Raw genomic sequence first — 26,449 nt, 5'->3', positions numbered from 1 at the left:
TAGCTCATGACTACTTATGTCCGAAAAATAATGAGTCTTTCTCATTAAGTCGACGCCGAAAGAGGCACATACAAGATTATGAATATAATTTAGGAAGATGGACACCTACAGAGTTTACATCCCAGAAACTGCGTCAAGATTATGATAAAAACTTTTATAAACAACCAACCCACAAAATTAACGAAGAAAAATCAGATGCGTTCATATATGAAGAAAACGAACCTCTAATTGATGCTGCTGATAAAAGTAATGATGTTAATAATGATATTGTACAAGATTTGCTAAATGGAGTTACAAAAAAGATAAAAAACGGTTATAAAGGTGAAGAAGTATCGAGAATTGTTGCACCGGACAGGGCTAAATCCAATGAAATGAATAACAAACCTCATAAAAAAAATCTAGACGATGATCTGCAAAGTGAAGACACGGAAAATGATTTCGTTATTTACGAAATTGGAGATCCTGATTTATGGTACAGCGCACAAGTGCAGCTGTTTGAAAAACTAAGTACTCCTGAGGGAAAGACTTTGTGGAATGACCTAACAAAAGATGAATCAGCGAGGTACCTGTAGTATCTTATTGAGCGATGATTTTTGTGCTACTTATTTCTTTATGAGTTGCTCGGGTACCAGCTGTCTTAAAATAAATAAAAATAATGATATTTTTTTATATTTCAGCGTAAATACTGCAAATCCAGAGTGGTCTAATCAAGACGTTAATGTTCAATATAAGCCAGCTGAATTTCTGGCAAGAGAGGAATTTATGCTTCCTTTAACAGATTTACGTTTAGTAGTACCTTTGAAACATGATCATGGAAATGGTTTCAAAGGTAAAAGTCTTAAAGAAATTCGTTAGAATACTTAGTACAATAGGTATATTTAAAAGTTCATTAGGTAATTTAACTTGACCAAAGTTTTGAATCTTTTGCATACAGGTAAAACTGGTGAATTTGTGATTGTACCTATGGATGACGTTATAATAGTAAACGACCTGAAAGAAATCAACAAACGAGATAAGAATTCTTCTGACTTGAATACAGTCTTTGTAAATGAACAGGTGATAAAGAAATACAGTTCATTTTGCTTGTGATGAACGCCAACTTAAGAAGTGTACCCATATTTAATGAAAATAATAAAATAATCGTAAAAACCGGTCATGTGCGAGTTGAACTCGCACACAAAGGGTTTCGTAGAGCTTGTCTATTTTGAAATGACGCGCCCCACCAACGCAATTTAAACATCTCTACTACACAAAATTATGTAGTGGGGCACGTCATATCAAAATAGACAAGCTCTACCATCGTACAAGAAAAAAAAACATGTTTAATATTTTTAGTTCACCACAAATTCACGATTACAGCTTATCCCTTTACTTGTGCTATTAAAAATAGCTACCAGCCAAATTCATAATTCCACGTCAACGGGGATCCCTTAACCGAAGTGATTCTGTATAAGAGTACCCTTTTCTCTGGAATCCCTAAAAATAATCTCGATTAGGTAGGCATAACTGAAGGTAGTGTCTAATTTTAACTGTTTCCATATCAGTGTTTCGTTATTTTGTTACAGCGTCTTCGTCAAGTAATAGTAAGAACCACAAGAGCATTATTGGGAGGTGTTACAGACAGCCTGAAAATAGTTACTCGAGGATCGGATAGATATCTAAAATTGCCGCACCCCAAACCCCACTACACTCAAATGGACTTGGAGGCGAGGGCTGATGATAATGAACTTATACTTGTGGGGTAGATTATTTCGAGGTTTCAACAAACCAAATCACTTAAAAAACCGTCGTTAGGTACCTCAACTTATCAATATTCTAAAGACCAATCGTTTCGAAGCGAAGAACTGAAGTTTCGATACCGATATCCGTATCCGAGTTCCGATATTTAGATTTACTATCGAACTTGAGTGACACGTTCATCACCCGTTTGATGAGCGTTGTGTGGTGTGCACTGTGCATAGTCCACCATGGGCGTGCGCGGGTCCACAATTAGGAAATCCTATAGTGCTTTCATTAAAGTTTTAGATGCAGCCGTTAGAGGCCTTGTTCTAAACAGTCATATTTTTTTCTTTTAACTTAAAACTTTTTCATTTCTGTATAGAGTTCTTGGCCGATTGACAACTATTGTATCAGACACAACTCGAAGAATTCGTTCAATATTGACTGTGCAAGCTACGAATACTGGGTTGGCAGCGGCACGCATGAGGTATCGCAACATCATTGTTTTATTTAGATTTTGGATACTTTCTTTCTAGATAAGCTATTTGGTCAGTTCAAAAGACTTCATTATCATCATCATTATCAACCGATTGACGTCCACAGCTGGGCGTTAGTTTCTGAAAGGACATCCACAAGCCACGGTCTTACGCCGCCTGAATTCAGCGGCTTCCTGCGACTCGTTTGATATCCTCTATCCACCTAGTCGGAGGTCTTCAACAAATGTTACGCTTTCGGTGCAAGGTTGCCATTCTAGCATCTTGGGATTACAACGTCTATCGTTTTCAAACTATGTGCCCTGCCGATTGCCACTTCAGCTTCGCAAGTTGCAAGAAATCTGGTTCTCCATACAGAACTCCCATTTTTGCTTTCTTATAAAGCCGATAGTCAGCGAGCATATCGCGGATCCATAATATGCCATCCCTGGCAACACGCTCTATTCCAAGACTCAAGCACTAAGTAATTTTGGACGAGAAGATATCTCGAAGCTTCCCGAATGCTGGTCAGCCGAGTTGAATTTGACGACTAACCACTTTCGAAATTGAACCTATCTAGCTGCATTCTGTGCCCAGGTATACATACCAGTCACCAATTTCGAGTACAGAGCTGAAGCAGAGCTCAACGATTACCTACTTATTATTATTATACTTATTAAAACAAACTCATTTTACATAATTTTATGAATTAGGTACCTATTTTCTCGTTTTAGGGTTATGACTCGTGAATGCAGCCCCGAGTTATTATACAGTAACAACGAAAGAGAAGAAACGATAACAGAATCTATAGTCCTGCCTCCAAAGCATACCAAGACGTTCCGCCTTACCGTACCCTTGCAAATTCCTGTTGAAAGCGCCAATTGCACAAGTATGTCATCTCTATTGACTCCTTGTACGATGATGTCGGCCACGCAGCACCTATCGATTTTGAAATGCTGTCAATTGTCACCGTTGTGACTTGGGGCAACTGACATTATTCCAAGTGTCGTAGTGTAGTACTCGTGGTAGTCGTTGTTACTACAATAGTAGTAGGTAAGTATTCATGTATTCATTCTTACGCGCGGCCGACAAAGTGTAAGTATTGGCCGAATCCCTAAGATGAACAACGTGATTTAAATACTAGGTGCAATAATAAATTAATGTGGATATCCTTGCAGTTGTGTTAGTCAATGATGATGACGATTCGGTTGCTGTCCGAGATGTGCGAATCAAACGGGACGATCGTTGCTATTGTGTTTGGCACTGTGACTGTGTGTGTTTGGGTAATACACCTTAAATTAATAATAATTTGTTCTGATTAATTTACCCACTCTAAAACTACTTAAAATGATATACCTATAATAGATAGAAAAATTAGTGAAATCAGTTCATCCGATGGGGTGCTACAATTCCATATAGCGGGGATTAGCTCAAATTAAATTTCTTCCCTCGTTTCTTAGGTGAAGATCCCAAACTGCTTTGTCGAGATATGACATCGGCGCAACTCTTGGCTGCAGGATTGTCGCCGCACCAAAAGACACGCCACGCACGATCAGTTTGCTATCCAGATGTTGTCACGCTGAACTTCTTTGTCACGTTTGTAGGAGTTCTCTTAGCTTTATTGAATCTCGGTAAGCACCTATTAAACTTATGCAGAAAATTGGAATACCGGGTTTAGATTACTAGACGATGCCCGCGACTCTAAAATTCTTCTTCTTCTTCGTCGTAACACTCCTGGCAGAGTGGTCGTGGTCATCATGAAGTGACGTTTTTGGGGGCAGACGTTATACGCCTCACGATCATTCTAGAATTAGGCTTTTAAAAATCTCGTGGAAACTTTTGATTTTCCAGGATAATTAGTACCAAGTCTATGTCTATCTCCAGCATGCAAGCTATCTCTGTACAAATTAGATGGCGCCTGCAACTTCGTCAATGTGCATTTAAGTAATTTATTAAAATCCCGTGGGAACTCTTGATTTTACGGAATTCATTGAAGTAACCTGTGTTCTACCCCGGGAATCGGGATGCCAGCTATCTTTAAACCGAATTTCGTTAAAATCGCTTAAACGGATAAGCGGTATAGCTAGCAGACAGACAGACAGACAGAAATTAAATTAGTTAAGTAAAGAGTATGGATTTGATTTACCTATATTAAACAAAACAATCAGGTATCATGAAAGCATTTGTTGGGTTGATATGTCGCTGCGTGGGCTCGTGGGGTCTGCAACTGTTGGTACAGACGCCGCGGAAAATGGACCACTATTACGAGGGCTCGCTGCGCAATCGACGTGTGGTCTACGACGACGAGGGGTGGCCGGTCCACCCTGATACGAAGGAACGAACCGTGCGCCTCGTTAGCAAGTAAGATCGTAAAAAATCAAAATCACAATCATTTGTTCAAAGTAGGTATTTGACTAATAAAAATTAATTACGTAAACTTAAAACTAAAGTTACGAGAGTTCCAAATGCGCCCAGAGAGCCCGGCTGAAAAGAGCCCACAACAAACTCAGCTGGGTATTCTTTTTATTATCACCACTTCAATTCGTTAGTATTGACATGGGTCTTACTAGACAAAATATGAATGCTGTGTAATATTAGGTACCTACTTCGGCCGTGGCTATAGTTACCAGCAAAACCGTGCCGCCAAGTGATTTAGCGTTTCGGTACGATGCCATGTAGAAACCAAAGGGGGTTTAATAAAAACTGCCATACCTACCCCTTCCAGGTTAGCCTGCTTCCATCTGAGAGTGCATCATCACTTACCACCAGGTGAGATTGCAGTCAAGGGCTAACCTGTATCTGAATAAATAATATAAAATAAATAAGTTCTGAATGATAATTTGAAAGCTTATCGAATTGCACTGAGAAGTATAGGTAGGCACCTAAGTAACTATCATTTTTTTCCGAAATCGTTTTTTTTTTTTTTTTCAGATCGATGGAATTTATATTAAATGTCATATTTTTCATAACATTACCGTGTATCATGATCTGGGACTCCATGAAGAAACTGACTACACGTTGTCTTGGTGCGGATGAAAAGTCTGATTCTAACCCTAAAATGAATGACAGTAAAAAGTGTTTTAATTCATCACATGACGTTCAGGTTAGGTACATACCTACTTTAAATTCCGCAACAAAATATTCTTATAAAACGTCATCATCATCATCATTATCATGATTAATCCATCGTCGGCTCACTACTGAGCACCGGTCTCAGAATGAGAAGGGTTTGGCTTGGCCAGGGCTTACCATGCCGGGCAAGTGCAGATTAGCAGGCATAAATTCTTTTGAGAACATTATACAAAACTTTCGGGCATGCAGCTTTTCTCAGGATATTTTTCTTCACCGTTAAAGCAAACGTTACCTATTCCCCTACTTCCCGAATAGGAGGCGTACGTCTAAAAAGGCTATCAAAGAACGTATCAATAGTTAAGTAGGTAGGTATAGGTACGGCAAGGAATTGCACTTTCTGGAAAAAGCTACATCTGCACTTTGTACTTTATTGTTAAGTAAATATAGAAAGGTATATAAGACAATAAAGTGCAATTCCTGGCTGTTTTAGGTTACGGCGCGACGATTACGTAATCGGCGTGGTCTTCGAAAATGGATGACACCGCAGGCCGAAGAGCTTACCACTGATCTTTGGAATAAAGGTTTATCTCCTGTGGGGGAAAACACGCGCGATTGTGTAAGAAAACCACGGCACTACGTAGCGCTGGCCACACACGATCTGTATCGTCAAGTCTGTAGCTGCAAACTCCAGTCAACTGATTGTCAAGTGTGCATGATATCACAATTGCACACTAAAATAGCAGTAAACTGTCAAATTTACTGGACGCTGCTTCAAGTCCGCTCCAAACTTGATCAGTTTGCTTGATCGTGTATGGCCAGCGCAGGGTGCCACGTCTAACGTTTCTTTTTTCATATCAAGTTTAATTTTAGCTTCAACGATTACTGCAGGACGAAACTAGCTTTAGAAATACTTGCGATCAGTCATCGTTCGTAGATTCAGAACAAGATGACACTGAATACGTTTTAATGCAAATGCAAAAGAGTAGGGAATCTCTTGCGGTAAGCATCTATGAGAAACTAATTTAGCGTAAATAAGTTATGACAAAGAATTATCTAACTTTAATATAATTATCTTACAATGCAGAGAATCCAGCGACAAGAAGAAACGAAGGCAAATGCTATGAATTAGGTAATGGAAGCGTGGAAGCACAGTGAGCATCCGGAGCATGAACCGTTTTTTATTTTTTATTTCAATGATCTCTTAGAATTGATTTAGTTTAAAAAAATATAAATACCTACTGATAGACATTTTTAACTTTTCTTTCTCTAGGGGAATTTAGTCTGCGGCCTGGTCGGCGCGAACTCTACCTAGTACAGTTCACGAGATACAGCCCGCTGACAGACAGACGGACGGACGGATGACAGCGAAGGCTTCACATCACACTAATATTATAAAGGCGAAAGTTTGTATGTGTGTGTGTGTGTGTGTATGTTTGTTACTCCTTCACGCAAAAACTACTGGACGGATTTGGCTGAAATTCAGAATGGAGATAGATAATATCCTGGATTAGCACATAGGCTACTTTTTATCCCGAAAAAACCAAAGAGTTCCCACGGGATTTCGAAAAACCTAAATCCACGCGGACGAAGTCGCGGGCGTCAGCTAGTATTATAATAAGTCCCGTTCCTTCATCCTTCGGGTACGAAACTGGATTATAAGCTCGAAAAAAAAAACGAAACAAATGAGATCGAAACTGCAATGCACTCTTATCTCGAGCATAATTCTGAAGAGTGTCAGTTTTCTCTGGACGAATGGCTAAAATTTAACAAAAAAAAAAACACTCCAAAAAGGCAGAGCACGCCCGCCAGCTAACACCTACACAGACGAAGTCAACTGTTACTTTGCTCACTCCATAATTATATTATTAGTATATTATGTGATGTCAATTGTCAAAGTTAGTAAAATAGTCTATGGTTCAAAGCTCAAGAGCAAAGAGAAGAGTATTGCACAGATAATAGCATAATGTGTCTGCTCTTCACAACATAAAAATAATATTTGAGCCATTTAGTTTTTAGATGTTATAATTCCAAATCAAAGTAAATTAAATTCGAAACAAAAATCGACTTCAATCACTACAATCAATAAAAAATATTATTCTCTACAAGTCTAAAATTGAGAAGATTTTATTTGCTGACAGCCATTGTTCTACTACGCCTCCCTGTCAATGTCATTCTAAGTGCCAAAAGATCTTTATTATTCCTTGTACCTACGTCCTACTCACTACTGTCCTCTTTAGTCTTTGCAGTTTGCTTTAATTCAAATGTCACATGAGCACAAATAAAAATACAAATTGCGTAAAGTTTTCAAGATTATTCATTATCATTCAATATTAGGAAGCCGACTTAGATAATAAATTATCTTATTCTTATCTTTATTTCGTTTGTTGAGACATTAAGGTGAATACTGCTGCGTTACAAAATTGTTATGAGTGGTCTACTTCGGCCGATATCTATATTTAGGCAGGCGGTGCGGACGAATAGAGCTGTCCAGTTGAAGAATACCTTTACAACGGGTAATACACTTTTGATATTAAATAATATTTATACTCACTTAACTTTGTAAAAGTTATAGGATTTATAGGTTGAAGTAAAAAGTAGCCGGTCCTAACGATTAATGTTGTTAACCAGCACGCAATCACTTTATAATATTATTTATCTTTAAACATTGCGTTACAATTTTAGCATTAGTCTGGAGAGCCATGGAAGATAAAGAAGCCTTGAAAAAACGCCTTACACCAATACAATACCATGTTACCCAAGAAGCTGGGACTGAAAGACCTTATACAGGTAAATAATACATTTACTTATATTTTAGCATAATATAATATTATGAAATAATGCAAAAGTGTGCCTGTCTGTCTGCTAGCTTTTCACAGGCCATCTGTTTAACCAATTTTGGTGGAATTTGGTACAGACCTAGGTTTTACCCTGGAAAATCAAGAGTTTAAAAGCCTAAATCCATGAAGATGAAGTCGCAGGATTCTTCGAGTTATAGATAAATCATTTAAGTTAAGTTGTATATTAAATCTTATTAAAGAAGATTATTACTTTCAGGTTGTTTTAATAAGTTTTATGAGGAAGGTTTATATGTATGCATAGTTTGTAAACAAGACCTATTTAGTTCCAAAACCAAATATGATTCTGGCTGTGGCTGGCCTGCTTTCAATGATGTTCTTGCAAAAGAAAAAGTTACCTTACACCAGGATACCAGCGCAGGTATGTTTTACTTTCATTACTGTCTGTGTTATGTGAAATCTTTATAATAGGTATGTCACAGTAGTTGTTTACAATGTTTTTAGTTTACCACCTTAACCACTAATGCAAATATAATATGTATCTATGTAGGCTCACTGCAAAAACTCATTAATTGTAAAAAATCATCATATACAGTTTTCAACAACTAGATGAGTTTCATTCATAGAAACAATGTACATACAAATTGTCAAAACAAATTTTAGGTATGAAACTTGTTAAGTTCATAGGTGTTGTAAACTTTACTTGATCATGTTTTGCATTTAATCAGTTCTTGCAGTAAGCCAACAATGAACATCCTACCTAATATGAAATATTGTAATATTTGGCATCATTTTTTTAAACTTTAATAATATTTTAATATTTATCAAGTTGGAGCATTGTGGTGTAGTCAGGTGTTTTAACGATTTATTTGGATTGCATAAATTAATTCTTTCAGTTAGTACAATATCATCTTAATAATAAATCATCAGTGGTGAAAGTTTAATAATTTTATTTAAGCTGAACTAGTTTTGATGAATTTTGAATATATCTGCTTTGGTAGGTTGCTGGTATCTCCAGTTCAACCATTGTAAATTATTTAGATTTTTTGAAATGCTTTGCATTATCTAGTTTATTACAAGAATAATTTATGTACACGTTTTTGTACAATCATTGGCATGGTCTAGTTTAATCTATTGTGCCTATTCATGTAGAACCCTGTTCAATGGGCTATTCATACAAATCCTTAGCTTGAGATGTGTGCAAGGTCACAATGAATACTAAACTAACTGCAAAAATAAGGGGCTCTTATATTGGATGCATAGAAATCATTGGTGCTAATTCTGATAAGCTAAAATTAAAGAGATGTAAAAGTGGTGCTATTTTAATCTTGTAGAAAAAAATGTTTTCTTCAAATTGATATAAAAACGTTGCACTCATTTTAGGCCTAATAGTTTAGTCAAGGAGTGTACAACTTAGCACAAATACTATGATGGTTAATTAAGTCAAAATTAATTAATAATAACTAAAATTAATAAAATATTTTCAGTTCTGACAATGCTGTAGTCTAATCCTCCATAATGGAGTCCCTTAAACTTGGATTGGTCTCTTATATTGTTATTGCACAATGTTATTTTTGTATTTAAAAAAGGTTGTATTGAGCATGATGTCTGCATTTCATAACACTGTCTGCTTTTTTGGGAAACAATGCTTGTATTAATGTATTGAATTCAATATTTCATTGTTTTGCTGTATTGTTCTGAGTTATATACTTATTTATATTATATTATAAATGTTTTTTTTTTAAATATACTATTTCGTATGTGAAGGTTTTCATGTTCAATTGAAAGAATACAGAGTGGTCTGAAAAACTATGTAACACTTTGTATAAAATAATTATCCTTTATATGCCCTTGTCAATAGACATATATGGCTGCACAATGCTGCACCCATGTTGAGTCTTATAACCAACTGTTGCATAACCTTCAACTTGAAACTATATCTAGGTAACTAGTTTTTATAAATACTTGCTAGTACATTCTATCATTCAGATAAACCGTTTTATGACCAGATGTACTTATACTCAATATTTATTTTTCGTCCTATTTTTCTATAAATATATACATAAATATTTATTTTAAATCACAATCTCTAAGATTTACTTTCCATTTTTTCACCTTATTGTTAATGTATCTATTAAATTGTTGAAATCTTTTTATCATTCCCTTACTGGAATTAAAATTGGTGTTGGGAAGTTGAATCTGGTGCTAATATATTTTAATATTTTTTCTGTCTTTCCATTCCTTTGACCACCCATCGATTCAATCCTGCCCTCCACAAATAATGTAAGTTGGTTGATTATTGACATTATAACTACATAACAATATATTATAATATATGTATTAACAAATTTTATTTTTATGCTTTGTCCATGTTCGAAATAATTTATGGGTCAACTGACTGATTCTCATTACATTCTGTGCGCTATTTCATAATCTATCTCGTTGCATACACTCCATAAATACATTAACTTCATTTTTGATATAAAAAATACTGAAATTTTTTAATACACAAACTGAATTTCTGTACACATTCATTAACCTATAACATTGAACTATCACACCATATCTGGAATGTGCATGATATTAATATAAACATTTGCCCTCGTTCCCCGCCACGCCTTATTCGTCCCTTCCCGCCTTTCCATTTACGGACGGCTGCCGACCGGACGACGCTGGTGCCGCTGCTGCGACGTCACTACCCACAAATCTCACGACACGAACACGATGGAATTCATATCGGATGTATTCATGACATTACCTATATTTAATGTGATGTGTAAATAAATGTCTTTATGGTGAATGGACTTGGGTGTGGAATTAAAGTTGGGGCGAATATATTACTGGTTTTAACACGGCCAGGTATGGTGCGAACTGAGGTGCGATGCTCCAAATGCTCGGCTCACCTGGGCCACGTGTTCAATGATGGGCCGGTGCCCACCAAGAAACGGTTTTGTATTAACTCGGCTGCATTGGACTTCATACCAGCAGAAGAACGAACGGACTAGTGTAATAAGTTAATAACTTAAGCTAAACAGGTTGTTGTCGAGGTCTTATAAAGAAAATATTGCCCTTAAATTAGCATTAACTCGTAGACTAAGTTTGATGTTGTATTTATGCTCTATTTCAAACTTTAGTCTAATAGTAAGTTATTGCAAAAGAGCAAATATTTATATGAATGATAGGTGTGTAATTTATTGCATAATAATACATAACCTGCAGCTGCTTTAGAAAACGCTTACCGATTAACATATTGTAAATTGTAATGTATGTCGCGTTAAACTACCTTAGGTTATTTTTTGATTAATGTACACTATTTTTGTAAGTATATCAGTGTTTGAATACCTCAAAAATGTTTTGCACATTATTATCTATTATTTATTTATACCTACATAGAGTATCCTAAGTTTATCTCAAAGTTCTATAAATAAATGTTTACTGCAGATAAATTTTATTTTGAGGGTTCTATAGCCACAGGTCAGGAAAAAACGAATAGGGCTATTTTTCATTAATCTATTTATTTTAGTTAGAACATAATGTGGCCTTTTGAGTTTGGAACCCTTGATGAGCGTTAGTCTTAACTATAGTTACCATATTGAGTCAAGAATTTTCTTTTGTTGATTTTATATTTTCATTTAATAGCCTTTGATAGGGCTTATAGTACAAAATATTCGTGTTATGAATATTGATTTGTTTTGTCACTGCTGCTATTGAAATAAATATGTTTTGAGAATACAAGTAGATTTTATTTTATAACTTGTCTAACATACAAACTTTACAATCAGATTTTAGAAGCATTATGCCTATATTCTTTGATATTGTGCAATACTATACCTTGACCATAACCCACCGAGCGATATAACTGATTTTGTGTCTGAAAATATAAGCAGCTGGCTTTAGTTAGACCCAAATCAATTCAGTTTAGTAAATGATATAAGTTAGTATGTACTTATGGTGCCAGGTCCCAGTGCCGCCAGACGTTACTTATTTTCTGAGAAATAAAATGTGTTGGGTAGAGTATAATTGTTAATGTGTATTGTATTCCTTTAACGTACACTTATTTGCTTACATGTGCCGACAGCCAATTTAAAGATATTATCTTCTATAGATACGTAAAAACATTACTCACTTTTCTTAAAGTGATTTATGTACATTTTTTTTGCGAGCTTAAAAGCGTCTGTATATAAAATACAAAAAAATCAGCACTCGACTTTATGAAAAGTGAGCGATGTTTTTATGTAGGTAACTTTAGCAGCTGATATCTAGAATATGGTCGTCGGCACAAGCTAGCAGCCATGCGTACGTTATGTTACACACTAACACCCACTTAACTCTATCCCACACATTTTGTTTCTCAGGAAATAAGTAAAAGTTCTGGCCATCCTGGAATTTTGTTCTATGTATTATTACCGTACCAGCCAATCGGTCAAGAGCTACTGCAATAAATACTAAAGAAATTGGTAATAAAACTATTTTTATTAAGTCGAGTCTTTTAATTATTTATAGTATGGTTGTAATTTATATGCACAAGATGCTCTTACATGGCACTGGTGTTTACAACTGTCAAAAACATGAAAAACCGCAATAATATAGTCTCGTATCGTATTACATTTATTAATACATTTTCAACTTAAATTACGTACATAATTACAGTTAGTTTTTTGACTTATCTAATACATGTTCAAATTCATCTCCATGATCACATAGTTAATACGCTTAAAAAATCAGTTAAATAAAAAACTGAGTACAGTACTACCACTTTTATAAGTTAACTGCGCAGACATCATATTATTGAATTGCGCGAAAATATCTCGGCTAATCTTAGCGCGCGTTCGTCCGCTATTGGTTGTTGTCTACGCGCCATGTACAAAACATTGTACGTAAGAATTATGAGCAAGAAACCACAAGTCTCTGTTGGTCTTGAGCTTTAAATCTTATCTTCAATCGATAAGGTCTGTATTTCATTGATGAACATTCGGTTTTAGGGCCGGCGCACATATGGCGGAGCGCAGCGCAAAGCATGCCCGCGAAGTTTTCTAATCGCATGACACATTACGCGAATTTCTACCAGAGAATGCGCGAACACGCGCGGGACTGCGCGTGGATGCGCGAGTATCCGCACGGATGCACAGTTGATTTTTAGATATTATTTCAATGAGGACAATGTCGATAATATTTTGACTGTGAAAAAGGCTTTGCGCTGCGCTCCGCCATATTATGTGCGCCGGCCCTTAATCTGCCCGCTACGAATTTTGCAGATGTGACTTATAAAAGTGGTAGTGTAGGTACAGTAACTTTGTTCAAGCTCTCTTGAAGTATTGGCTATTTTTATACCTACCTTATTGCACATTATTTTGGTAATGGTTGGTGCTGATTTTGCTGTGCACTTGAAATTGTAGGCCGTTTACTGAGTGCTAATATTGGCATAGGCCATATTACTTAGTATATAAGTTAGATTTTACCGTTTATGGCTTAACGTAAAAAATTAAAATGTGTTTCAATTTTCAAAGTAAGAGACTATACCAAGTGGGGTATCATATGAAAGGGCTTAACCTGTATAATCTAAAACAGATTTTTATTTATATTTATGCATAATAGTTTTTGATTTGTCGTGCAAAATGTCGGAAAAATTACCCGAGTACGGAACTCGATGCGCGAGTCTGACTCACACTTGGCCGGTTTTTATTGTGAGTGTTACTCTTTCAAATATTCAAAGTGGTAGTTTCAGACCCTAACTTGTTAAGGTTCTTTATATACTACTAATTTTTAATAACCATAAAAAATTCCAAAACTTGTCCTAAACTATCCATAAATAATAGAAATATTGGTCAAAATATTGTTAATCGTAATCGTATGTGACACGCGGCGTTAACATGACGTTTCGTTAATCATAGCTTAAATTTTTAGGGTTCCGTACTTCAAAAGTAACCCATACAATACAGTTTATAAGCACATTAGCTTATAGGATCACTTCGTTGTGTGTCTGCTTGTCTGTCGAGTCTGTCAAAAAACCTATTCTGTTCTTCCTGTTCACCTAGTTTTTATGGCAAGTAGCGTGGTCTTATAGCACAAGTAAAGAAAAAATCAGCAAACCGTGAATTTGTGGTGCTATGCCATTACAAAACAAATAAAAACTTATTTCCGAAATAATTCGTTTAATAAATCACATCAAGATGGCGCTGTACGGCATTAACTTGAATTACTATACTGGTTTGAGATTTCTTGTACGATAGTGCGGAACGCTTCGTGTACGAGTCCGACTCGCACTTGACCTGTTTTTAATCAACTATTGCTCGGCAACACGTATGGATTAATCTGGAGAAAAATTAGGTATAGTTTGCCACACATTAATTCATTATATAAATTAAAAAATTTATGGTAATTAAAATGTAGTGTTGGATAGTATTCATATAGGTAGATACAAGGTATAGAATCTGAATCCAATATTCCAAGTTGTCAATAGGTGCACCAACCAGAGACAAACAAAAAAATCTAGAGCGTAATTGGTCATTGATATTGTCAAGAGTATACTACATGTGCCTAACTTTATCTGTACAATTTACACTTGACGAGACTTGACAAGCTCGCTTTCCTTCGATCACGTCATTCATTCGTCATTCATTTTCATTCAATCATACTTTCGTCAAAAACACAAAATAGCAAAATCACATAAAAAAGAAAATTTAACAGCATCTTTCGGCACAACCTATAAATATAAAAGCAGAGAGTCATTAGTTTTTTAAATAGTACAAATAAATTGTTATAGTATCATGGTCTTTTTTTACATTTTTCAAGATTAACAGATTATTTTTTATAATTTACAACTACTGCTTGCTATTGTCTTGTTAATTTATTATTTAGTTATTCTTCACGAAATCGATTATAATGTATATTATTATAGTGTTATATTTTTCATAATCTTCAGGAAATAAACTTTTGTGCCTCAAATTTCCAATCTTTCTTAATTTCGAATATAATCAGTACGATAAACTATATAAACTTAATACTAGGTAAATGCTTCGCTCTCATGACTAACAATGATATCGTCAAAAAAATAAAGTTATATTTCATAATACATTCATAATTAAAGTAACTTATGCAACCTGTAACATCAAAATTTAAATCATTTGTTCGGGAATATCGTAACTATACAATTAAAATGTTGAAATGATTAAATATCCAAAATTAAGATTTAAAAATCTCAAAAAACTAAAAGCATCTATCTTACAATAAATCAAAGTTCTAATAATTAAGAATAGGCATAGATAGATCAATCTAGCTAGCTAGTACCGACAGTCAAAAAGCATTAATACGTTAGGGCAACAGACATTCTGTTCTCTAATAAAAAAAAGGTCAGTCGAAAATAGAAAAATAAAATACGCAACACACATTCATAAATATTAATGAGATGCGTGATACTTTATCAAGCTACAATATACTATTAAGTATAAATAAAAAGAATATCTTATCTAAAATCAATTTTGTTACGCATCGCTTCAGTGATAAATGATAATATATTTCCCAAGCACTCTGCACACGTCGCTCGCCGCTCGCGGCCGTGCCCCGCGCCGCTCCTCTACCATCACAGTGAATAAGCTGTTTCCCTAACTGTATATCACTACCGTATTCTACTATTAAATAACATTACGTCTAAGAGTCAACTGCCAGTCTTCTTTTCGCAGATTTTATCGTAACATTTGGAGTAACTAACGCCTATATCTACAAAACACTATCCGTTTTCCGGCGCGCTCGGGAGGGACACGGCGACGCGAGGCGACCCTAATTACAATAAATAACGTTTCTACACGACACCTACGAATCACTACGCCTATTGGACTGCTAAGTTATCAATCTTCAATTTGTAAAAATATGATCACCTCTCGTATTAATTAATATGCAGCCATTTTATATAAACATAAAATATTGCTCTATAAGTAGATACTTAAAGTTTCGTCGGAGACGTCAACATACTCACTAGTAACCGTGGCTAACACCGATTCGATGATGACGATTAAATAAATAATCCGGAGGGGCGCATCCATGATACGATTGGGGGATGGGAGCACTCACCGTTTCACTTTTTAGGGAAGTCCGGCGGCTGAATCGTGTCAGTGTCAGTCCAACTAGTCAATTAGTGTTGGATACGTCCCTGTCAGTGGTGATCGCGGTATGAGGCACTGCGGCGCTAGGGCGCGGGCGCGGCGGGCGCCGCGGGCCTGCGCTAATGGCCCTTGGCCGCCTCCTTCGCCGCCATGATGAGGGGCGTCAGCGACGCCAGCGGCCGCGCCATCTTAAGGAATGGGTGCTGCGAAACCAAACGAAATCTTCAAGCACGATTCACCAACTACATATGCCATTATTTAGGTTTGTTCCTAACTAAAAAGCTGAATGCCATCAACATCTATCGGTGTTGTTATATAAGTGCGAAAATGTTGGCGGAAATTGAAGTACCCATAACCCATTAATCATGCAAGCAGTCAACCATTTGCATGCGTGAATAGAATAGTAGCATAGCCACACTTGTTTTTGTACGACCGGGAGGGACACAGCGACTTTTGAATACGAAAGTGTGCCCGTCCGTCTATCTGCTAGCTTTTTACGGCACCGATTTTGATGAAAGGCACAGAGAATGAGAGAGGATGAGAGCCCACGGAAGGACATACATTTGTATCATGTTGAAAGATATTTTTGGAATTCCAACCACACAGATTTTCAACAATTTCACTCGATAGCGACGCCAGGCCGGGCCAGCGAATCCATACTATTATAAGTGCGAAAGTTTGTCTGTCTATCAAACACGGCCCAACCGATTCTGACGAAAGATGACGAGTTAGCTTATATCCCGGGGATGGACGTAGGCTACTTTTTATTCCGGAAAATCAAAGTTCCCACGGGATTCCTAAAGGACCATCCGCTTAATCGATTTGTATGGGTACCGAGGTAGCTTGCGTCGCTGTAAATTGATATAGGCAATTTTTTATCCCGGAAAATAAAACAGTTCCCACGGGACTTTTAAAAACTTAACTCTAGTCTTATTATAAATAAATGTGAAACATACCTTTAGCAAGTCAAGGGCTGTCGCTCTCCTGTCCACGTCGACTTCTAGACACTGGTCGAGGAAGTCCTGGAAGACGGTGCTGAGTTTCTCCTTGTCCTTGATGTCAGGCTTGCCGTTGGTCGCGATCAGGTACAGCGCCCGGAGCGGGTTCTCGTTGAGGTACGGTGGCTCGCCTTCGATCATCTCAATCGCCATTATACCCAGTGACCATACATCTACCTGTGGACCAAATATAGGTTTTTGAATGATGTACAGTGCACCCAAAAAAGGACTCCAATCTGAATACGAGGCATATGACTGCGCATAGTACAAAAACAAATTTCAGCCAGGCTTGTGTATTTAATCCTTAGTATATGGCATACTTAATCCGTAGTATATGACCTGCACAGATCCATATTGCAACTTCAGATTGAACTACTTGTTTTGCGCGCACTCTATCACTCTCTCCGTCGCTCATTCCTCAATTCCTCATTGCTGAGAGTCGGATCCCTTTCCAATCACATAATCGTAGGAGCTTTCTTGGGATGATAACGTAGTGAGTTCTCAGATCCTTCCATGTATAACTCTTAACTAAGAGAACGAGATATCGAGTTTCAGTTCAGACTTTGACTTTCGTCAATGCTAATAACCGCGACCGACCGCTTAACGTGCGCTCCGAGGGACGCAGGAAACAAAAAGGCCAAATTTGAACCTCCAAAGTTTTCATCTAGGGTGCAAAACTCTTATACTGCATGTACATTGTACGCTTACACGAGGAATATGTGAAGAAAAAATTGAATTGCGTTATTAATTTTATCGTCCTAACATACTGAACAAAAAGTAGATATTAAAGCATAGAGAGTAACACTATTTAGATCAGATAAGGAAACTGTTTCTATATGTGTGAGGCTAAATGTATACGGAGCCACAGGCCGCGTAGGCGACACAGTTCAGCACAGCGCCGTTTCTTGTATACAATGTGATAACATAGAAGAGAAATTAAAGCCCTGTGCTGTGCTGCGCGCCTGCGTCTCCGTATACACTTGGGCTTATGCTTGGGTATAAGACTGTGCAAGTCAGTGATCAACTCTCTTACCTTTGGCCCGTACTGTTTTCTTGTAACAACTTCAGGCGCCATCCAATAAGGTGTTCCAACCATGGTTGTTCTTTTGTTTTGTTCGGGGGATATTTGAGCACAGAAACCAAAGTCAGCTAAAACAAATAATTTAAATTAGCTCAACCAAATAATATGTCAATGCCGAAGCTTCAAACGAGATTGCATCAACTCAAATCATTTAACTCTCTCTCTTAACCACTGGAATAGCGAACCTAAACATTACACAGGTCCAGTTTGTTTTATTTAGCACACGCTTTTAAGGCAGATTCACACCAAGCACGTACACGTGACACGTGCGCAGTGACGCGCGTAAATCCCTAACACACCGGGTTACGCATACGTCCACACTTTACGCAGTCGCAAGCGGTGTGCCATGTTTCATACAGTTCCATACATTATAACGCAATGGTGCGCGATACGTTTAACGTTACACAACGCTTACGCAGCCTGTGTGAACCAGCTATTCGATGCGCATTTAAACTTTTAGCTGCAAGGAGTAGCAACCCTCAGTATCAGTCGTCACCTTGCGACACACGTTCACAGTTTACGACCGTTAGGGAGCTTCTAACAAAACGTCGAGGCTTCGACGTCACTGGCAGGCGTCAATATATTTTTAGCACTATTTTTCTTTGATTTTACGTCACCACAGCCTACTATTTAACATTTCGTTGATTCAGGTTAAACCGAGTTTCCTCACTTTAAGCTCACTCTGACACTGTGGCGATCTGCCCCTTGTCTATATGCAGGTCTCTGTCACCACGCCGACTTGATGCTCTATTATTGGCCTGTGTCATGTACTCACTCAGTTTGACCTGCCCGTCTAGCCCGAGCAGGATGTTGTCGGACTTGATGTCGCGATGTATGACGTGGTTGGTGTGCAGGAAGTGCAGTGCCTGCAGCACCTCGCGGCACACGGCGGCAATCTGCCCCTCGTCCATGCACGTCTCCGTCACCACGTCCGTGAGCGACCCGCCAGCTAGGTACTCCATCACTACCCACAATTCCTACAAATTAAGGATTTCAACTTGTGACTAGTGAATAGAATACGTAATTTAATTGGTAAGTGTATATAATATTGTTTGACTAGATTGGAAATAGATTGTTCAGAATGCATCATAGCTTGTTTGACCATTTCTCCCGCTCAACTGATTGCATCTCTCATGAGCTGAGATCATCCTTGCGATACGATCTCAGCTGCTCTCACAGCGCAATTAGCAGACGATCGCACCCTCTTCATATTTAGTCAACCGTATATTATCAGTCTAACATAAACGTTTAAGTGCAGAAACCAGCCCAGAAAGAAGAAAGAAAGAAGATTATCAGTCTAATTTTTTGTCAGAAAAATTCTGATAAAAATTCTGATATGTCGGAAGGCACTACTTAAACATTTTGTACTAGACAACAGATATAGTAGAGTGAATTTAAGGAATGGACGACCGCTGTAATAAAAAATAAAATATTTTATTTTTCAAATTAACTTTTACCAGTACTTTACAGCCTTTCCTACTGAGAAGAAATGCAACAGAAAGTTTTCTAACACAATTTCTGATAATATGCAGCCGAACTCTAACAGATTTATGAAGCAGAAGACGGGTAATGTTGGAACAGTCATTTACCTCATTAACTAAGTAGCTGTCGAGGTAGTTGACGACGTTGTTGTGCTTGTTCTCCCGCATCACGAGGATCTCGTTGATAATGAGCTCCTTCTTGGGCTGCTGGCTGAGGTTCATCTGTTTGATCGCAACCTCCATGCCGGTGGATGTTTCGATGGCCGTGTACACTGTTCCCGACGCCCTGTAATAATTACGTCAAATTATTATTATTATTAACTTAGATAACGCCTGCGACGTCATCCGCATGGATTTTGGTTATTTCAAAATCCTGTGGGTAGCTTACGGACACCTCCAGGATGCATCTCTGTACTGTGGATATGCACTTAAAAATACCGTGGCAACGTGGATATGCACAAAAATACAATGGGGACTCTTTGGTTTTCCAGGATAGAAAGTAGCATATATCAATCTTGGATGCCAGCTATCTCTGTACCAAATCCCATGAACAGTATTGGTTCTACTGATTCTGAAGTCATCTGTATTTATTTGATGCGCTGCATTTGTTTTTGACCAGTTTAAGATAAAAAAGGTTTTGGAGAACTTTTCGAAATTATTTGTTAGGTTATTTAACATAATTGCTTAATACATATATGCATAATATTAAAACAGGATAACTTACCCCTGACCAATTTTTTCCATTTTTGTATATTTTCTATTAGGATCCCCCACACTGACAATTGTTCTTAATTTTTCTAAAATTTCTTCATCTGACATTTTCTTTTTCCTCTGTTGCTGACCGGTTGCTCTTCTGTGGAGAGAAAACAATCAACTTCACCAGAAATTCTAGATCAGGGACTACAAGTAACTAGAGAGAACTTTGTCACAGATAATTGTCATGGAATTTGTCGATTTTTAATAGCGCAAACAAATCAAGATGTTGTGAAATTAATAAATAGTTCTTGGGTTTTTAGTAGCACACTTGTGCAGGCAAGTTAATGGTGTTTGGACTTTTCCTTGAATCAAATACTGTGGTGTGTGGTGTTCTGGGCCTGATCTTCTTCTGATAGTGTCAGATTGCTATCCCACAGGAGTGAGAGTGAGGAAATAGAGGTTGCAACTTTTATCAGGTTGTTGCAAACACATGTCACAATAAATGACATCTTGACTTAGAGTTTAGTAGTCAGTCTGGGGTAAAGGCAGGACAAGCCACCGTAACCCGAGAATATACCTACGCTACGGCGGCACACCTCTTTATGGCGCTATCGCATATGTGAGCGAGAGTTAGACATAAGAGTTTATGCGAAAGAGGCGTTTACTAATCTTATACAGCAGTGCTGTATGAGCTGGGCGTCTATTTATTTTAACTTCTTTGTGTAGTGAAACTTCTGTGCCTGAAAAGACATGATCCCATGATTTCATCTATGAGAATTTTAGTTTTAAGAATCCGGTGCGAAACCTTTGATTTTCTGAGACAGAAGTAGACTATATCTGTCTCTAGGATGTAAGCGATCTGTGTAATCGTCAAAATAGGGAAAAGCTAGCAGATGGACTCTTTCGCATTTATATTAGTACAGTATTGCCACTTTTATAAGATATCACGAGTCTCCGTTAAATCTTGTCACACAATAAGGTCTGTATGTAGGTGTGGTTCGTTAGGTTGCGCTTTTCCGTCCAAAAGAATTTTGCCGATGCGACTTATAAAAGTGGTAGTCTGTATGGAAGTATGGATCATTAGTAGGGGGTTAAGTTACCCGGTGGTGTCGGTGGCGGGCGCGCCGTTGGCGGGCGGTGTGGCGGGCGGCACGTGCGCGGGCAGGACGGGCAGCGCGGGGTGCGGTGCGAGCGCGGGCGGCGTCTGCGCTCCCGCCGGGTTCTTGTTGCGGTCCAGCGGCGACCCCGTTTCCCCTCGACTGCATATCTGTTATGAATGAATTAGTAAGCTCCTAGGGTTATAAAGGTGTCATTATATACTTTTAATTACACCATTATGTATTTTTATTTTTCGAGTTTCAATACTTTAACAAGTAAAATAGACCAGAGTCCTGTGAAAATAGATTGTAGTCCTTTTCAAGTTACACTCAGGACTACGTCACTAAGGACTACGTTAATTTCAAGACCAGTTACACTAAACGTTAATTAACTATGTCTGTCAATACTTTTTTTAATGTTAACGTTGATTTTGCTTGAATCTGACGCTATCCTATCAAAATTAATGCAAACCATCAGTTTTCGAGATGTGCATACTCATGTTATATTATAGAGCAATCAAACTGGTCAACTGCGAGTCAGACCAGCAGACGAAGGGTTTCGATGAAATGACTAAAGGTAGTAAAGTTGTCTTACTGAATGCGTGGTGAGAACAGGATGCGGCACGTGTGGTGGTGAGGGCGGGGCGGGCGCGGGGCGCGGGGGCGGCGCTTCTTCTTCCTCTATTGGCTTTGTATACTAGAAAAAATCACATATCAAATTTAAAATTGTAAGAACAGATTGTTAAAAAACAATTCAATTTTAATTTATAAAAAAAAAAACTATGTTTTTTAAAACGGTTTGGTTGTTTTCAGTTTTTCACGCAGCATATAAATAAGACGTGATTTTTTGGCTCGTAACAGAAGACAGAAAGTCAGGAAAAGAATTCCTAGTTTTTCAAAAACGAAAATCCATGCTGGGGACTAAACGTAATATTATAGTAGGTATAGAAATACTACTAACAATACTCTTGGTGCGGTCAGGTCGAGAAGGCGGCGGCGGCGGGGGCTCCGGGTGCTCAGTGTCCGTCGGAGTGGACGACGAGGGACTGCTCGATGATACTCGCGATACTGACGAACCTATCAGAACAATATTTAAATAAAACCCCTACACTTACATAACAGTGTGGGCAACCTTTAGGCGCGGTTGAAATAATAACTCTTTGATATTGTGGTAGTTAGTAAAATTAAATTATTTTTATTTTAACGATTCGCCAATAAATTGCCCAGTATAAAAAATTAAACAAGAATTACAATGTATTGAGAGAAAAAGATTTTAATAGTTTTTAGAGCTTTTAGCTTGTGACACTATTTGGTATTTTAAAACAGGTCAATAAAAGATGGCAACGTCAAAGCACCTGATCTGATTAGCAATCATATTAACTTTTTAAAGACTTTTACCTGAGTGAGTAGTATGCATCTGAGCTGATGTCATGTATTTCGATGGTGGTGGCTGTGTCGCAGAGGCATCATACCATTTGAGAACATCTAAAACTGCTTGTGGATTACTCTTCTGCTCTTGCTTACTGATGTTGGATGCCATCAACAAACGCGCCCAAGCTTCAGGCATGCCCTTGGTAACAAAGTTATAGGACTACTTAAATATTTCTCTTTCTTTAATTTCAATATGATATTATTTACAAATGAAAATGTACATATTTTTTAAGTTATAGTAGGTAATCATGCTAAAAAATTGTGGTGATTTGATAGTAAACATAATATACATCATTTTAAAGTGAAAAAAATAATAGGTGAAATATATAATTATTTAGTTTTTTTTTTGGTGTAGTAGTATGAGTGTGACTATATATTATATATTGCAGGCAGATTTATAACACAAAGTCAAAAGAATGCACCAAAAAAATGATCATGAAAAGTGTCAATGCTGAGGCTAAACTACTGTTTTTATTTGACAGCTCTGTGTTGGTATCAATAGAGGCAGACTGTGCAATAAAATTCAAAGTTTACCTCTAGGTATATGAATATAACAATTTTGATTTTTTTTAATAAAAGGTTTCTTTACTACTACTACTTAAAGTAACTACTTAAAATACATTTTAAAATAGAATTAAATATTTGAATATTCAAAACATAAGTAAAGTTAGTAAAAACTCATTCTAAAAATATATGGCATACCAAAGTAAATATGTATTTGTAAAAATAATATACAATTCATAATATAGAATAGCAATGCTTTTACCAAATAGTGTTCAAATTGTCGAATAAATCTACCACTGGTTTGGAATGCCACAATACCACAAAATGACTACAAATATTTTTTGTTAAAAATTTCAGAAGCCAAAAACTTTTTTTATTGTATAGAAAAGAAAAACAAAAATATTTTTAAAATAGGAGCTGCAATACATCTACTTTTACTACTATGTAACAATACAAAATTCAAAATGCTGATTGTGTTCAACACATTATTATGATATGAAAATACTTTTATGTACTACAGGATTGTTTATTTATTATTAGAAACAATGAAGATAGCTTAAGGATGCATGTATAGAACCTAAGCTATTACTTACTGTTATAGGCAGCTTGAAACAAAAGCGGCAATACAGGGAACTCAATTACATGATTTTGGGAACCGTACATTTAACAGAAAGGTCCCAAGATTCAATTCAGATACTCCAAAATTAAATAAACAGGTATCTATTTTCATAACTTTTTTAATATAAATTACATAGACTTCCTGTAGTAAAGATTACAAAAGATGCTTCTATCTATACTATTTCAAAATGCAATATAACATGCTTCTATGGCTTTTGTAACTAATTTTAAAATAACATGACATTACTTTATATGTAATACTGTTAACTAAGTAGATTGACCAATGTCAATTATGGTGTGAGCCTATTATATAGATTTGTAAATAGTTTACTAATTTTGTCTTACTGAATTAAGTTTTTATGCAGGATGTTAGGACAACAAAATTATAAAGCATTATGATGTGTGTAAAAGCTAATAAGCCCATTTTACTATCATAATACATATGTATTATATAAGCATTTGTGGTAAATATCAGTCATATAAATAAAGACAAATATCATAATAATATAAGATGTGCTGCTTGTTATGTGATCATTTGTGTCAAAATTCAGCTTGTGCACAAATCCAAACAGCATTTAAGTAGATTGCATTTAAATAATTTTCTAATGGTCAATAAAGCACAATATTTTTCCTAGTATAACTGATATTTTTAAAGTACCTACAGTTCTGAGCTAGCCAGTATAAGATATGAGTAATAAAAACATCATTTTTATCACAATCAAAATTTAAAAAAAAATCAGGCTTTTTAAAATAGAATATCATTCATTGTGTAAATAAGTTCAGAGAAATATATACAAGTATTAAATCTAACTTCAATTTGCTTATATTTTCATGTAGGCTTACTTCACATATTTTATAAGACAAAACTACTACTGGTTCTAAAACAGAATCAATTAAGAAACCAGCAGTATTATTACTTTATGACAATTAAATAATATTTTATAATATTTTATTCTAAAAAACCATAGTTCTGTCTGTCCAATTTTTTATACTTTGTAAAACTAATTCAGTTCTTTATTATAATATAGTACATAATTTCATACATATATAGATCCAATATCTATCTTATAAAGTATAATATGTATGCACTTACTGTGAATTCTCCTGTAACAGCATCAAATCCAACATGGACTGTATGTTCAAAGTTAGTTGGATAGCTAATATTTGGCTTATTATCATTGTGGGCAGTACTTTTCGAGCCTTTGATTTTTGCTTTTAATGTTTTCTTCTTTCTATCCCCACTATCATCAGGCTCTGAAATAATTATTTAAACAATTAGGAATACCATATTTTCATCAGTGTAAACAATATTAGAAGTAACATATTCTTGAAAGTAATCAAGAATAAGACAATGATATTTTATAAGGACTCCAAAGTGATTGTAATGTTTAAAACATTGGATGTTTCCATCACTTAATTTGAATATGTGTTTGATTTTGGTAAGATGGATTGTGAGTGTGAGTCATAATGTTATGAATCGCTACAATGTATAACTATAGACTACCTTTTGGTAAAGGCCTCATGTCTACAGAGGCTACAGAATCCCCACGGTCGGTTGCCCGGTTGCTGGTGAGTCGCACCGGAGGCGCAGGTGGTTTGTCTTCATCGCTTGACATTCTGGCCTTCTACGCACGTCCTAAAAAGGGTCTTTCAATGTATATACGAGTGATACAACAAGGACCAAACACAACTTCAATTAGATCATGTTAACACTTTAGAGACAAGTATCTGACCGATTGGTTGAAAGAATAAGCGTAGTGAAAACACTTTTCGATAACAATATCTCCAGATATCACTTACAGACGCGCCCTGCATGATTTCTGTGACAATTACTTGACAAACCAACAGTCCAATACACACCGAAGATATTTCTTACCTTTAGAACTACAGTTTGTGATTTAGGTTTCAAGTTTTAATTTATAAGATTAATAACCATTTCCACTTCGTTTTTACACAATGTCCTTCATTTACAGAAATTTTAATAATTTCTATATTCCACACACAAAACTATAGCAGCAACCAGCAACGATGACTAGGGCCGCCATTTAAAATTTATTTTATGCCACAGACAAAGTGTCAACTTTCAAATTTGGTACATAGACACTAGACCACTAGACAGTACCTAGTTATATAGAAGTGTAGAAGTCATCGATGTATGAAGTGTACGTAGAACTTAGAAATCACATGAAAATGCATGCAAAATTCTAGGCAAGGTAAAAAAACGAATATCGATATTTCCAGATTAGAAACATTTGAAATATCAACGATACATATCAATTTTTTTTTTTTAAATATGGATGTTTTGATATATTGATATTTTTTACCAAGCCTTGATGTGATCATCTCCCCTGAATATACATATTTTGTTCTGTGGTGATCATAGAT

General features: G+C 36.4%; 3 protein-coding genes across 6 annotated transcripts in view; 2 read left to right on the top strand and 1 right to left on the bottom strand.

Annotated features, from left to right (window-relative positions):
• LOC123864697 (E3 SUMO-protein ligase RanBP2-like) overlaps positions 1-6,420 on the top strand; it is a 35,499-nt gene extending 29,079 nt beyond the window's left edge. Inside the window, exons 20-32 of the mRNA XM_045905314.1 lie at positions 4-562; positions 678-829; positions 935-1,056; positions 1,566-1,741; positions 2,102-2,206; positions 2,927-3,081; positions 3,371-3,475; positions 3,653-3,823; positions 4,361-4,553; positions 5,124-5,295; positions 5,755-5,880; positions 6,135-6,263; positions 6,349-6,420. Of these exons, the coding sequence (XP_045761270.1) occupies positions 4-562; positions 678-829; positions 935-1,056; positions 1,566-1,741; positions 2,102-2,206; positions 2,927-3,081; positions 3,371-3,475; positions 3,653-3,823; positions 4,361-4,553; positions 5,124-5,295; positions 5,755-5,880; positions 6,135-6,263; positions 6,349-6,393 (2,210 nt within the window). The 3' untranslated portion in view covers positions 6,394-6,420. The remainder of the gene's footprint in view (positions 1-3; positions 563-677; positions 830-934; positions 1,057-1,565; positions 1,742-2,101; positions 2,207-2,926; positions 3,082-3,370; positions 3,476-3,652; positions 3,824-4,360; positions 4,554-5,123; positions 5,296-5,754; positions 5,881-6,134; positions 6,264-6,348) is intronic.
• Positions 6,421-7,472: 1,052 nt separating this feature from the next.
• LOC123864327 (methionine-R-sulfoxide reductase B1) lies at positions 7,473-11,794 on the top strand. Of its 3 annotated transcripts, none has more exons than XM_045904684.1 (4): positions 7,473-7,777; positions 7,947-8,051; positions 8,319-8,480; positions 10,883-11,794. In XM_045904684.1, exons 1-4 carry the CDS (start codon positions 7,690-7,692, stop codon positions 11,062-11,064), a joined length of 537 nt encoding a protein of 178 aa, XP_045760640.1. In that variant the 5' UTR covers positions 7,473-7,689; the 3' UTR covers positions 11,065-11,794. The 3 variants fall into 3 exon arrangements, with proteins under 3 accessions (XP_045760640.1, XP_045760643.1, XP_045760642.1); XM_045904687.1 differs by having other exon boundaries at positions 10,766-11,022; XM_045904686.1 differs by having other exon boundaries at positions 7,475-7,777; positions 10,919-11,794.
• Positions 11,795-13,648: 1,854 nt separating this feature from the next.
• On the bottom strand, positions 13,649-26,109 carry LOC123864301 (serine/threonine-protein kinase Pak). 2 transcript variants are annotated; one of them, XM_045904646.1, is made up of 13 exons: positions 25,941-26,109; positions 25,569-25,700; positions 25,158-25,318; positions 22,910-23,102; positions 22,473-22,588; positions 22,107-22,208; positions 21,515-21,681; positions 20,443-20,571; positions 19,827-20,004; positions 19,013-19,214; positions 18,190-18,305; positions 17,115-17,333; positions 13,649-16,361 (listed from the first exon to the last, which is right to left on the bottom strand). In XM_045904646.1, the coding sequence occupies exons 2-13, from the start codon at positions 25,678-25,680 to the stop codon at positions 16,278-16,280; spliced, it is 1,779 nt and encodes a 592-aa protein (XP_045760602.1). In that variant the 5' UTR covers positions 25,681-25,700; positions 25,941-26,109; the 3' UTR covers positions 13,649-16,277. The 2 variants fall into 2 exon arrangements, with proteins under 2 accessions (XP_045760602.1, XP_045760603.1); XM_045904647.1 differs by having other exon boundaries at positions 22,910-23,081.
• Between the last annotated feature and the right edge of the window lie 340 nt (positions 26,110-26,449).

This window comes from Maniola jurtina, chromosome 4 (assembly GCF_905333055.1).
Source record: "Maniola jurtina chromosome 4, ilManJurt1.1, whole genome shotgun sequence".
In the NCBI taxonomy this organism is placed as follows: domain Eukaryota; kingdom Metazoa; phylum Arthropoda; class Insecta; order Lepidoptera; family Nymphalidae; genus Maniola; species Maniola jurtina.
Note: the sequence above shows the minus strand (reverse complement) of the source record. Positions and strands in the feature narration are given on the sequence as shown.